Source organism: Sphaerodactylus townsendi, linkage group LG09 (assembly GCF_021028975.2).
Source record: "Sphaerodactylus townsendi isolate TG3544 linkage group LG09, MPM_Stown_v2.3, whole genome shotgun sequence".
Lineage (NCBI taxonomy): Eukaryota > Metazoa > Chordata > Lepidosauria > Squamata > Sphaerodactylidae > Sphaerodactylus > Sphaerodactylus townsendi.
In genome coordinates this window covers 15,080,138-15,094,075 of record NC_059433.1, presented here as the reverse complement: position 1 = coordinate 15,094,075, position 13,938 = coordinate 15,080,138, and the positions used below count along the sequence as shown (strand labels likewise).

The following is a 13,938-nucleotide window of genomic DNA, read 5'->3' as shown; positions in this document are numbered from 1 at the left end:
CCACCCCCCCCCCCCCCCACCCCCCCCCCCCCCCACCCCCCCCCCCCCCCACCCCCCCCCCCCCCCACCCCCCCCCCCCCCCACCCCCCCCCCCCCCCACCCCCCCCCCCCCCCACCCCCCCCCCCCCCCACCCCCCCCCCCCCCCACCCCCCCCCCCCCCCACCCCCCCCCCCCCCCACCCCCCCCCCCCCCCACCCCCCCCCCCCCCCACCCCCCCCCCCCCCCACCCCCCCCCCCCCCCACCCCCCCCCCCCCCCACCCCCCCCCCCCCCCACCCCCCCCCCCCCCCACCCCCCCCCCCCCCCACCCCCCCCCCCCCCCACCCCCCCCCCCCCCCACCCCCCCCCCCCCCCACCCCCCCCCCCCCCCACCCCCCCCCCCCCCCACCCCCCCCCCCCCCCACCCCCCCCCCCCCCCACCCCCCCCCCCCCCCACCCCCCCCCCCCCCCACCCCCCCCCCCCCCCACCCCCCCCCCCCCCCACCCCCCCCCCCCCCCACCCCCCCCCCCCCCCACCCCCCCCCCCCCCCACCCCCCCCCCCCCCCACCCCCCCCCCCCCCCACCCCCCCCCCCCCCCACCCCCCCCCCCCCCCACCCCCCCCCCCCCCCACCCCCCCCCCCCCCCACCCCCCCCCCCCCCCACCCCCCCCCCCCCCCACCCCCCCCCCCCCCCACCCCCCCCCCCCCCCACCCCCCCCCCCCCCCACCCCCCCCCCCCCCCACCCCCCCCCCCCCCCACCCCCCCCCCCCCCCACCCCCCCCCCCCCCCACCCCCCCCCCCCCCCACCCCCCCCCCCCCCCACCCCCCCCCCCCCCCACCCCCCCCCCCCCCCACCCCCCCCCCCCCCCACCCCCCCCCCCCCCCACCCCCCCCCCCCCCCACCCCCCCCCCCCCCCACCCCCCCCCCCCCCCACCCCCCCCCCCCCCCACCCCCCCCCCCCCCCACCCCCCCCCCCCCCCACCCCCCCCCCCCCCCACCCCCCCCCCCCCCCACCCCCCCCCCCCCCCACCCCCCCCCCCCCCCACCCCCCCCCCCCCCCACCCCCCCCCCCCCCCACCCCCCCCCCCCCCCACCCCCCCCCCCCCCCACCCCCCCCCCCCCCCACCCCCCCCCCCCCCCACCCCCCCCCCCCCCCACCCCCCCCCCCCCCCACCCCCCCCCCCCCCCACCCCCCCCCCCCCCCACCCCCCCCCCCCCCCACCCCCCCCCCCCCCCACCCCCCCCCCCCCCCACCCCCCCCCCCCCCCACCCCCCCCCCCCCCCACCCCCCCCCCCCCCCACCCCCCCCCCCCCCCACCCCCCCCCCCCCCCACCCCCCCCCCCCCCCACCCCCCCCCCCCCCCACCCCCCCCCCCCCCCACCCCCCCCCCCCCCCACCCCCCCCCCCCCCCACCCCCCCCCCCCCCCACCCCCCCCCCCCCCCACCCCCCCCCCCCCCCACCCCCCCCCCCCCCCACCCCCCCCCCCCCCCACCCCCCCCCCCCCCCACCCCCCCCCCCCCCCACCCCCCCCCCCCCCCACCCCCCCCCCCCCCCACCCCCCCCCCCCCCCACCCCCCCCCCCCCCCACCCCCCCCCCCCCCCACCCCCCCCCCCCCCCACCCCCCCCCCCCCCCACCCCCCCCCCCCCCCACCCCCCCCCCCCCCCACCCCCCCCCCCCCCCACCCCCCCCCCCCCCCACCCCCCCCCCCCCCCACCCCCCCCCCCCCCCACCCCCCCCCCCCCCCACCCCCCCCCCCCCCCACCCCCCCCCCCCCCCACCCCCCCCCCCCCCCACCCCCCCCCCCCCCCACCCCCCCCCCCCCCCACCCCCCCCCCCCCCCACCCCCCCCCCCCCCCACCCCCCCCCCCCCCCACCCCCCCCCCCCCCCACCCCCCCCCCCCCCCACCCCCCCCCCCCCCCACCCCCCCCCCCCCCCACCCCCCCCCCCCCCCACCCCCCCCCCCCCCCACCCCCCCCCCCCCCCACCCCCCCCCCCCCCCACCCCCCCCCCCCCCCACCCCCCCCCCCCCCCACCCCCCCCCCCCCCCACCCCCCCCCCCCCCCACCCCCCCCCCCCCCCACCCCCCCCCCCCCCCACCCCCCCCCCCCCCCACCCCCCCCCCCCCCCACCCCCCCCCCCCCCCACCCCCCCCCCCCCCCACCCCCCCCCCCCCCCACCCCCCCCCCCCCCCACCCCCCCCCCCCCCCACCCCCCCCCCCCCCCACCCCCCCCCCCCCCCACCCCCCCCCCCCCCCACCCCCCCCCCCCCCCACCCCCCCCCCCCCCCACCCCCCCCCCCCCCCACCCCCCCCCCCCCCCACCCCCCCCCCCCCCCACCCCCCCCCCCCCCCACCCCCCCCCCCCCCCACCCCCCCCCCCCCCCACCCCCCCCCCCCCCCACCCCCCCCCCCCCCCACCCCCCCCCCCCCCCACCCCCCCCCCCCCCCACCCCCCCCCCCCCCCACCCCCCCCCCCCCCCACCCCCCCCCCCCCCCACCCCCCCCCCCCCCCACCCCCCCCCCCCCCCACCCCCCCCCCCCCCCACCCCCCCCCCCCCCCACCCCCCCCCCCCCCCACCCCCCCCCCCCCCCACCCCCCCCCCCCCCCACCCCCCCCCCCCCCCACCCCCCCCCCCCCCCACCCCCCCCCCCCCCCACCCCCCCCCCCCCCCACCCCCCCCCCCCCCCACCCCCCCCCCCCCCCACCCCCCCCCCCCCCCACCCCCCCCCCCCCCCACCCCCCCCCCCCCCCACCCCCCCCCCCCCCCACCCCCCCCCCCCCCCACCCCCCCCCCCCCCCACCCCCCCCCCCCCCCACCCCCCCCCCCCCCCACCCCCCCCCCCCCCCACCCCCCCCCCCCCCCACCCCCCCCCCCCCCCACCCCCCCCCCCCCCCACCCCCCCCCCCCCCCACCCCCCCCCCCCCCCACCCCCCCCCCCCCCCACCCCCCCCCCCCCCCACCCCCCCCCCCCCCCACCCCCCCCCCCCCCCACCCCCCCCCCCCCCCACCCCCCCCCCCCCCCACCCCCCCCCCCCCCCACCCCCCCCCCCCCCCACCCCCCCCCCCCCCCACCCCCCCCCCCCCCCACCCCCCCCCCCCCCCACCCCCCCCCCCCCCCACCCCCCCCCCCCCCCACCCCCCCCCCCCCCCACCCCCCCCCCCCCCCACCCCCCCCCCCCCCCACCCCCCCCCCCCCCCACCCCCCCCCCCCCCCACCCCCCCCCCCCCCCACCCCCCCCCCCCCCCACCCCCCCCCCCCCCCACCCCCCCCCCCCCCCACCCCCCCCCCCCCCCACCCCCCCCCCCCCCCACCCCCCCCCCCCCCCACCCCCCCCCCCCCCCACCCCCCCCCCCCCCCACCCCCCCCCCCCCCCACCCCCCCCCCCCCCCACCCCCCCCCCCCCCCACCCCCCCCCCCCCCCACCCCCCCCCCCCCCCACCCCCCCCCCCCCCCACCCCCCCCCCCCCCCACCCCCCCCCCCCCCCACCCCCCCCCCCCCCCACCCCCCCCCCCCCCCACCCCCCCCCCCCCCCACCCCCCCCCCCCCCCACCCCCCCCCCCCCCCACCCCCCCCCCCCCCCACCCCCCCCCCCCCCCACCCCCCCCCCCCCCCACCCCCCCCCCCCCCCACCCCCCCCCCCCCCCACCCCCCCCCCCCCCCACCCCCCCCCCCCCCCACCCCCCCCCCCCCCCACCCCCCCCCCCCCCCACCCCCCCCCCCCCCCACCCCCCCCCCCCCCCACCCCCCCCCCCCCCCACCCCCCCCCCCCCCCACCCCCCCCCCCCCCCACCCCCCCCCCCCCCCACCCCCCCCCCCCCCCACCCCCCCCCCCCCCCACCCCCCCCCCCCCCCACCCCCCCCCCCCCCCACCCCCCCCCCCCCCCACCCCCCCCCCCCCCCACCCCCCCCCCCCCCCACCCCCCCCCCCCCCCACCCCCCCCCCCCCCCACCCCCCCCCCCCCCCACCCCCCCCCCCCCCCACCCCCCCCCCCCCCCACCCCCCCCCCCCCCCACCCCCCCCCCCCCCCACCCCCCCCCCCCCCCACCCCCCCCCCCCCCCACCCCCCCCCCCCCCCACCCCCCCCCCCCCCCACCCCCCCCCCCCCCCACCCCCCCCCCCCCCCACCCCCCCCCCCCCCCACCCCCCCCCCCCCCCACCCCCCCCCCCCCCCACCCCCCCCCCCCCCCACCCCCCCCCCCCCCCACCCCCCCCCCCCCCCACCCCCCCCCCCCCCCACCCCCCCCCCCCCCCACCCCCCCCCCCCCCCACCCCCCCCCCCCCCCACCCCCCCCCCCCCCCACCCCCCCCCCCCCCCACCCCCCCCCCCCCCCACCCCCCCCCCCCCCCACCCCCCCCCCCCCCCACCCCCCCCCCCCCCCACCCCAGGATCCTCTGAAGATGCCAGCCACAGATGCAGGCAAAACGTCAGGAGAGAATGCTGCTAAAACACGGCCATACAGCCCGGAAACCACACAGCACCCCACTTTATGAACGCTGCTTTAGAGCTTAAAGCAAGTTTCCCCATAGGACGCAGAGGCATGTTAAGAGTTAATTGCTTACACACGGGCAAAGGGAAACAGAAACAAGAAAAGCACAACTGGTTGTGGTGGGTTTTCCGGGCTGCGTGGCCGTGGTCTGGTGGATCTTGTTCCTAACATTTCACCTGCATCTGTGGCTGGCATCTTCAGAGGTGTATCGCAGAGGGAAGTCTGTTACACACTGCGTCCAGATCCACCAGACCACGGCCACACAGCCCGGAAAACCCACCACAACCAGTTGAATCCGGCCGCGAAAGCCTTCGACAATGCAAAGAAAAGCACACTTTCCAACTGAACAAAGAGGAAGGATGTAGTACAGTGGTGGCGAACTTATGGCACGGGTGCCAGAGGTGGCACTCAGAGCCCTCTCTGTGGGCACGCATGCAGAGTTCGTCATGGGGTTTTTTTTTTAAATCTCCCCACACACATCTAGGCTGACCTGGGCCGCTGGGCACAGCATGTGGGTAACCCTGTTAAGTGCTGTTAAACCCCACTGATTTTTATGGGAAGAACTAAAGTGCAATCCTTTACCTGGGAGTAAGCTTGGTTGCTGGTAATGGGGCTTGCTTCTAAACACTCCTAGGGTCGTGATTCACCCATTCGAAGCGTTTCACGGTTGCTTCAAAGCAAAGCCACTGACTACCCCAAGCTTACTCCGGAGTAATGTGCGCCTTGGAGCTAACCATTTTTTCTAAACTAAAGCCTCAGTATTCAGGTTAAATTGCTGTGTTGGCACTTTGCAATGAATAAGTGGGGTGTGGGTTGCAGTTTGGGCACTCGGTCTCGAAAAGGTTCGCCATCACTGATGTAGTAGCTTTTCCCAACATAACCACACATGCTTATTCTGCACCAGTCGTCAGCAGCCATGGGTCAGGACCCTTACATGACAAAGAACCTGACCCGTCGGTGGGTCAGACACTCCAATGCAGCGTTACCTTTTTAAATGCTTTTTGGAAGCGCCTGAATGCACAGGGAATATAGGTGGGTGGGGGTCCCTTTCTGCCTCTGTGCACACAAGCAGAGCAGCTGGGGAGGTCACTTTGCTATAAAGAGGAGCCAGCCGGTCTTCCCCGCAAAAGCCCTCTCTCCCCTTCAGCCATCCTCACCTCCCACCCCCACCCCACCCCAGCAACCATGCAATGCTCCAGTGCTCCACACAGAGCACACCTCCCTTTCCACAGGGTGCTTAATGACTCTGGTCCCTTTTTTACTTTCACGTGACCGGGGGCCTTGTGGGACCTACGCTTCCACCTGGGTGCTACAGGTGAACCCCGGGTCTCTAAAAGCTGAAGATGACTGATCAGATACCATTGCATTTGTTGACAGAGGCAGACAATTACCCTAAAAGCAACCCAATACCACCGATCGTTTTGCACACAGCAATAAAATTAGCCAGGCCACGCTGAAAGGGCCACCTGCCATAAATCACACCATGCTCACACTGCCCATAACAAGGCAGGATGAAGGGTCACGAAACAGAGATGCACAGAGAACCAGCGGGGTATAGTAGTTAGGGCAGTGATGGCGAACCTATGGCACGGGTGCCAGAGGTGGCACTCAGAGCCCTCTCTGTGGGCACACGCAAATTGAGTGTCCCCCCTCCACAGATAGGCTGGCCTGGGCCCTGGGCTCGATTATTAGCCTTAAACCTAAGACCTAGTTTTGGGGAAGCAGTGTGAGTAACCCTGTTAAGCGCTGTTAAACCCCACTGATTTTCATGTGACAAACTAAAGAACAATCCTTTATCTGGGAGTAAGCTCGGTTGCTGGCAATGGGGCTTGCTTCTGAGTAAACCCTCCTAGGGTTGTGATTTATCCATTGGAAGAGTTGCATGGCTGCTTCAAAGCAAAGCCACTGACTACCACAAGGCTTAATCCTGAGTAAGACACGCTTCGGAGCCAACTGTTTTTTCTAAACTAAAACCTCAGTATTCAGGTTAAATTTCCATGTTGGCACTTTGCGATAAATAAAGGCCTTTGCCAAATTAAGCACCTCGGTCCTCGAAAAGGTCTCGGCCATCACCGAGTTAGGGTGTTGGGTGAGGACGAATCTCTAGTTCGAACTTCCACTCTGCCACAGAAGCTTGTTGGAGGACTTCAGTCCAGGGGGGTTAGTACTTGGATGGGAAACCCCCACGGAAATCCAGGGTAGCTATGCCGAGGCAAGCAATCCCAAACCACCTCTGTCCATCTCTTGCCTTCAAAACCCTACAGCATTGCCATAAATCAGCTGCAACTTGACAGCACCTTCCAGCACTATATAAAATGACCTGCTTACTTCTGAAGTGGGTTCTAGCCCGTGAAAATATTTCCTAGATAAAGATGTTTGTCTTCAAGGTGTCACAAGACTCCTAGTTATTTACAAGCTTCACCTAGAATTCACCCATGTTCCTAAAACTGCTCATTCGCTTGAGCTTCAGGACACCAGAGGGAGTGGCAATTCAGAAATGAAACCCACCCAGTAAAAGAGAAGCAATCGGAGCACGTGCTTGTATTGACATCATCACTAGCTCTGGCTGACCACAGCACCCTGCTAAACCACAACTCTATCACGCGAGGCCACATCAGTAGCTTTTCCATGACAAACATGCCCCTGATTATAAGGTTTCAAGACTGCTAATTCATACTGGAAAATATGGATTGCGAAGGGGGGAAAACGAAAAGCTGAACTGTCTATTTATAAAGCCAAACAGCTCCAAAACAGCAATTTGCGTGCTAAAAATCACAGCGTAAGTGATTGCACACGCCCGTACTATCACAGTGGAAAGTCCAGGGCCGATGAGCTCTTTTCGATCTATAAACCATCCGTACAGAAGCTGGGCAAACCTACAGCTTAAACGGAATTTGATTTCGAGCGGCGGCACATGGATACTGATGCATCACAGTCAACTCCACAGTGCCAGAATAAAAACAGACTGTTCAGTCAGCGCCGGGGCAGGAAAGGAGGTGTCAGGAAAAGCCATGTGTTCTTACAAATGTGCAACTCAACTTAAAATTTGCAAAGCCGGCATTCACAAATAACTACTCCAGAGGCAGAAGAGCAAAATGTTCTCCAAAACGTGATCTCCCTTCCAACAAAATTCAGACAGCACAATCCTCCAAAACCAGTCCGGCATGTGCTCTACGCCCGTTTTTAGAATTGCTCCTAATCCCATCCTTTTCAATCTTCACCTCCTTTTAACATCCTCACCCGGCACCTGTGAGAAAACTACTTTCAAAAGCAGCTTGCCCTCTTTCCTCATCCTTTTTGGCATAGGAGTGAGTTGCTCTCTTAAAGGCCCACGGGCAAAACTGAAAATCATGCCCCTGCAAAACCACACGGCACTTTTACGCCTGTAGATTGTCACATAAACCCAGCAAGTGGATTCCATCCGCAGCTTCAAATCGGGGCGGCAGCTACCTAAAGGCAAACTGTTCTCCACAAGTAAGCAAGGGGTTAAAAAAAATACAGTGCGTGCACAAAGCCCCTGGGAAGCAGATATTTTAAACAAGGACGAAAGGGGTCAAAGAAATCCATGCTCGCAGCAACTCTACCACACAACTGGATTCAGAGAAAACCAGGCTTGCTGAAGCTTTAATAATGACAGAGGAGCAATAATGTCGGCAGGTGCAAGCTTGACATGCAAGAAAAATAAAAGCTAGAACTTCTGAAATTCCCACTGCTGCCTTGTTCTGTGGACAATTACAACGTGCTGCTTATTATGCATGTCGCACCCCATCTCATAGGGAACCAAATCCCCCATCAACTTTATCCATCAATCCTGCCCGCACCAAGTGCAAGATCTCGACAAGACTTGAAACCACACTAAGGAACACAATGCTCATATGCAGATTTAAACGTTCAGGGAACATCCATGTGAATCTTCCCTTTCCCCCAGAAGTCAGACCTGTAGAATGTAGTAGCAAAAGACTCTGGAATTCTAAAAATGAGTTTCTTTAACTCCAGGACCTAAATATGCAATGTCGTAGCAAAAGACTCTGGAATCCTAAAAATGAGTTTCTTTAACTCCAGGACCTAAATATGCAATGTAGTAGCAAAAGACTCTGGAATCCTAAAAATGAGTTTCTTTAACTTCAGGACCAATGACCATCACCCTGAAAAATGCAAGAATATTGTGTAATTTTTCCACTATCAGAGGAGGATTAAGAAGCTGTTCAAACCCAGTAGCTTCTTGCCTGCGTTCAGCACGTTTAAAAGATCAGACTAGGCCTCACCAGCCTACAGGTATTAAATCTGTGGATCCTGGTAGCAGCTCAAACGATGCCCCAACACTCACAATGGATAATAAAAATACAGCCACGTTTAAAACAAAAACCACTACCTGGGATTTCAAAACTACAGAGCTTACCAGCAGCCCTCTTCCTCACCAACCCCCAGAAATCCCACTTTCCTAACACTACCTTAATTACTTGATCTTCACTTCCTCTCGGCCCACGTAGTGGAACCTTAACAGCAGGCTTATACAAGCTGTGCCCACCCAGGAATGAGTGCTGCCCACTAAGGCATAAGTTCTGCTGTGGGCAGCCACAAAACCAGAGGGGAGATAACCCGGTACATTGTCAGACCACAGTAGGCAACTGGTCCACTGTATTTGGCTCGCTGGCCACAAAGTTTCACAGGCCGTTTTTTAACAATAAAAAGCATGAGTGCATTAAAACTTAAGGCTCCAGATCTGCTTAAAGACTGAGACTCTCGCTCAAAAAGTACACGTTTTGCTTTTCACAGCTTACATGAAGCAGCACACAGGTGACAGGTTTAACCCCAGATCTACCAAGACTTAACTAGAGACAGACTGGTTGTACTGGCAGCAAAGGCTTCCTCCTCTCTTGGCAAAGGTCACAGAGGACATGACTCACCTTCCCATGAGCACATTGTTGAGCAGTCAAGGAAATCCACGGGGCACTAACACAAAACTCATTACCATCTATCTGCAAGGGAAGAATGTCAAGTATTCTGGGGAAACTGTCCTGCAGGGCTTTCCCTCCGGCCTTCAGAAGTTTGCCTCAGTTCTCTACTGAGAATCCACCTGTGTGCAGCTATGCACCCAACATGCACTATCCCATGCCAGTCAACCAAGGTGTACGTTCAATGGGGCTAAGGCTGCATCAGGTGATACCAACAGGATCGGCCCACACAATTGAGAGACAGGACTGTAGCCTTGGGCCAAACACTGAAGAGTTGCTGTAAGGAAGCCACCGGCTTTCTGTTTTCGTTTACAGCAGCTTCAGGGGAGCAATGGCTCCAGGGAGGAGCCACTGCTCTGCACCCAGAACGCCCTAGGTTCGATCCCCGGCATCTTCAGTTAAAAAGAACCAGGCAGCAGGTAATGCAAAGGACTCGGAGAGCCGCTGGCAAACTGAGTAAACAAGACATAAGAACATAAGAACATAAGAACTAGCCTGCTGGATCAGACCAGAGTCCATCTAGTCCAGCTCTCTGCTACTCGCAGTGGCCCACCAGGTGCCTTTGGGAGCTCACGTGCAGGATGTGAAAGCAATGGCCTGCTGCTGCTGAGCACCTGGTCTGCTAAGGCCTTTGCAATCTGAGATCAAGGAGGATCAAGATTGGTAGCCATAGATCGACTTCTCCTCCATAAATCTGTCCAAGCCCTTTTTAAAGCTATCCAGGTTAGATGACCTTCACCGGCAGGTGGTTCAAGGTAGCTTCCTCCATATTCGTGTATGGTGGCCGCCTGTCACCCAAAACAGGGTTCAAGGTTCTTGTGACAATTTCAGAGGTTTCGCTACACAGCAAAGAAAACCCCATTTGAGAAGGGCAAGCCTGAAGATATCCTCAGGTGCACAAACACAGTTCAAGCGACGCTGGAGCCCCAGGCAGATTTCTTTTTAAAAACCAACCAGAGAACAACAAAATGTCCACTGCCACACCTTGGAGCGAGATAGCAACAGGTAAAATGCAAAGAACTTCAATTCTAAGATTGCTTGGACTCTAAAGGAGCAGACAAGGAATGGCTATCTATGCAAGAATTTTAAGATGAGTTGCACCCCCCCCCCCTTTTACATTTGAAAAGACTTGCCTTTTATTTTTGAAACCTTTTGAGCCATGTCTACCCTCATTCCTGCATAACTGGCCCAATAAACAGGCATCACCTGAAACAGACAGTGGGGCCTCTGACTTCTAAATCAGTCAGCCTCTGACTTCTAAAACATTCACCTGCTGCACCATTTCTGGAAGGCAGAGAAACAAAACATCTGTATTCCAATTTTCAGGGGTCTTCAAACTATGGCCCCCCAGATGTTCATGAACTACAATTCCCATCATCCCTGCCACTTAGCCATGCTGGCAGGGGCTGGTGGGAATTGTCGCCCATGAACATCTGGAGGGCCATAGTTTGAAGACCCCAATCCCTCTCACTTCATCCGGCCTTCAGTTGGATAAGGTCTTTTGGGTGGGGGGGCGGCGGCTTTGCTTTATTTCTTCCACTGCACCTCAGATTGCCATGCACGTAAACCAAGCTTATTAAAGAAAAGCAACATACAAAAGATACCAAATAAAAGTATTATGCACATTGAAACATCTCTGTTGCCTACAAAGAAGCCCAGAGAGCAACCAAGATGCAAGCAGCATGTAAGTTTCAGCACATCTATTTCGAAGGATGGTATTTACCTCCTCATATTCATTGCCCAGTAGTTATTTGGGGGGGGGGGGGGGGGGGGGGTAGAGAATGGACTGAATCTGGATTTGACCCTTCCCTTGGCAGGCTTCCCATGCCTGACTGATCTCAAGTGAGAAAGGGGGGATCTATAAAAAGGATCTGAACACACACTGTGGCAGGATCTGAACACACCCCTCTCTCCTCAATCTCCCCCTCTCCACTCCGAGCCCAGGCTCAAGTCTTGTTCGCACTTTCCCCCATTTAAACACCCGCCGCCCCCCGCCCCCCAGCAAGGGATGCATCTGCTTCCATTCCCAAACAGCATGATCTTCCAGAGGCAAGGATGCCACCCTCCAGGTGGAGCCTGGAGACCCCTTGCAACCACAGCGCCTCTCCCCTCGAGGAAATGTGTGCTTTAGACGTGCAGTGATTCCCAACCTTTTCCCACTCACCCCTCCCCCGCTCGGCACCCCCTTTCCCTCAAACTGGACCTCAATAGTACAAAACCCACCGGGGGGGGTTGTTTTCCCGGGCGCCCCCAAACTCTCTGGCGCACACCCCAGACTGGGAACCACTGCTTCCCCGCGCGCCCCTGCTCAGATCTCCCGGAGCCCCCCCCCCCCGCCCTGGAGGTGGCCACTGGGCGACGCACCTGCATAGAAGCGGATGAGGCAGCCGGTCTCGGCGTCGAGGCCCTCGTCCTGCAGCCGCCACGGGTCGCGGAGGCCCAGCTGCGCCAGGTAGTCGTGCTGCAGCTGCAGCGGCTTCTCGTGGGCCTCCAGCCGCCGCGCCGGCTCGCCGGGGAGCTGCACGTAGAGCGCCGGGCCGGCGTCGGCGTCTTCCCCGGCCTCCTCCGCCCGGCCTCCCCCTCCAGGGTCCTTCCCGGGGGGCTCTCCGGCCCCGCTCCCCTCCTCCTCCTCTTCCTCCTCCTCCTCCTCTTCGTCCCCTTCCTCCTCCAGCTCGTCGGACGAGGAGGCCGATGCCGAGGAGGAGGCGGCGGCGAGGAGGCGGTCGGAGGAGCTCTCGGGGTCGGAGGCGCCCAGCAGCGACGGGCACGACAGCGGCGGCCCCGACAGGTAGAGCTGGCTGCTGGCCCGGCCGGGGCTGCCCTCGGGGGGCGCCGCGATTGCTGCTGCTGCTGCCCCGCCGGCGTGGGGATGGGGGTGGGCAGGGCGGGGGCGGCCCCGACGGTTCCGCGGCCTCCGGACCGGACTCAGGCTGAGGCTGCCGGCGGGCGAGGGCGAGGGCGAGGGGGCGGCGGGCGGCGCTTCCCCGTCTTCTCCTTCTCCGGCCGCCGCGTCCTTGCCCACCACCCGGAGGGCGCCGCCTGCGTGGGCTCCGCGCTGGAGGAGCCGGGCGGCGACCTGGGCGGCGGGCGTCTCCAGGGTGCAGAGGACCGGGCGCAGCGAGCAGCACCCGCCTCCGCCCCCTCGGTGCTGGGGGTGCTGCTGGGGGTGCCGGTGGCGGCAGCAGAGGACATGGACGCAGCCGCGCTGGAGGTCCCGCCGCACCCAGTCGCGCTCGGGCGCCTGCAGGGGCTGGAGGTGGCGCGGCGGCGGCGGCGGCGGCGGATGGAGCAGCAGCAGCGCGCGCCGGTCCAGGCTGCGGGGGGCGGCGGCGGCGGCGGCCGCGGGGGGGTCCCTCTTCAGCCGCCCCCGGCGCGCCAGCAGTGAAGGGGCCGCCGCCGTCGTCGTCGTCATGGTGGCGGCGGGAGCCCCGGGGGCCGCCAGCGGAGCTCCGTCTGCCGCGCGCCTCCGCCGCCGCCTCTGCTGGGTCTGGGGCTGCTGCTGGATCTGCTGGGCTGCTGCTGCTTGGCGGGCGTCCCCCTTGGCCGGCCGCGGCGCCGCTCTGCCTCCCGGGGGGGCCGCCCGCGCAGCTTCCATCGCCGAACGTTGGGGCGCGCGGCGTTCCACGAGGGGCGGGGCGCGCGATTATGGGGCCGCCGCCGGCAGCCGCCTTCCATCCGGCTCAGCGCCTCCGCCGCCACCGCGCAGCTGCCGCGGCCGCCCTGCCGGCCAGCGCCATGAAGGACTGAGGGCGGGGGAGAGACGAGAGGCAGAAACAGCCGCCGCCGCCCCCTCCGCTGCCGCCTTCGCGCTCTCCCCTCCCACTGGCCCTCTCCTTGGGAGGCTCCTTATGAATATTAATCGAACTAGGCCTCGGCGCTGGGGCGTCCTCTTTTTTTTATTATTTTACGTCTTCCTTCTCCTAGCAACGCCGCTCAATATTCATGAGAGGGTGACGCCATCCCACGCGAGGGGCGGGGCTCGAGGCGTAAACAAACCCGCCATGATGGGCGCCTCAAGGAGAAGACGCGCGAGCATACCGGGAGGCGTAGTCCCGCCACTCCGCTCTTCTGGTGCAGTCTTGTCGCGCGTGGACTACGCATCCCATAAGGCATCTTGCAGCTGCATCCCATAAGGCATCTGGCTACCTTCTTTTACCTCTGCTCGAACGCCTTCGTCTTTGCTGCTGCGCCTGCGCACAGTGAAGCATGTTTTTTTTCTGACCCTCCCATCTGTCTTAATGCTTGCCCTTTCCTCACTTTTGCAGAGGGGCTGCGCGAGCGTCACTTGGCAGGCTTCTTGGCAACGGCAGTGCATTTGCACAAGTCCAAGGAGTTTGGTTCCAGTTCCCTTGGCTGAAAGTGATGTCAGGTTAATAATAGTCATCGGGGGATGTAGGTTTGTTCCCATCCCAGAGCAGGAATCGCTTAAATCCCAGGAGTTTCAGCGAGGAAGGAAGTGATGCTGGGACCTGACAAAAGAAAGGAGGATTCTCTCTCTCTTTTTT

At 66.2% G+C, this 13,938-nt stretch overlaps 1 protein-coding gene across 1 annotated transcript in view; it reads right to left on the bottom strand.

The window, feature by feature from the left end:
• Nucleotides 1-13,371, bottom strand: part of LOC125439401 (PH domain leucine-rich repeat protein phosphatase 1-like) — a 108,740-nt gene extending 95,369 nt beyond the window's left edge. Inside the window, exon 1 of the mRNA XM_048508507.1 lies at nt 11,798-13,371. Coding sequence (XP_048364464.1) covers nt 11,798-13,028 — 1,231 coding nt within the window. The 5' untranslated portion in view covers nt 13,029-13,371. The remainder of the gene's footprint in view (nt 1-11,797) is intronic.
• Nucleotides 13,372-13,938: the final 567 nt, after the last annotated feature.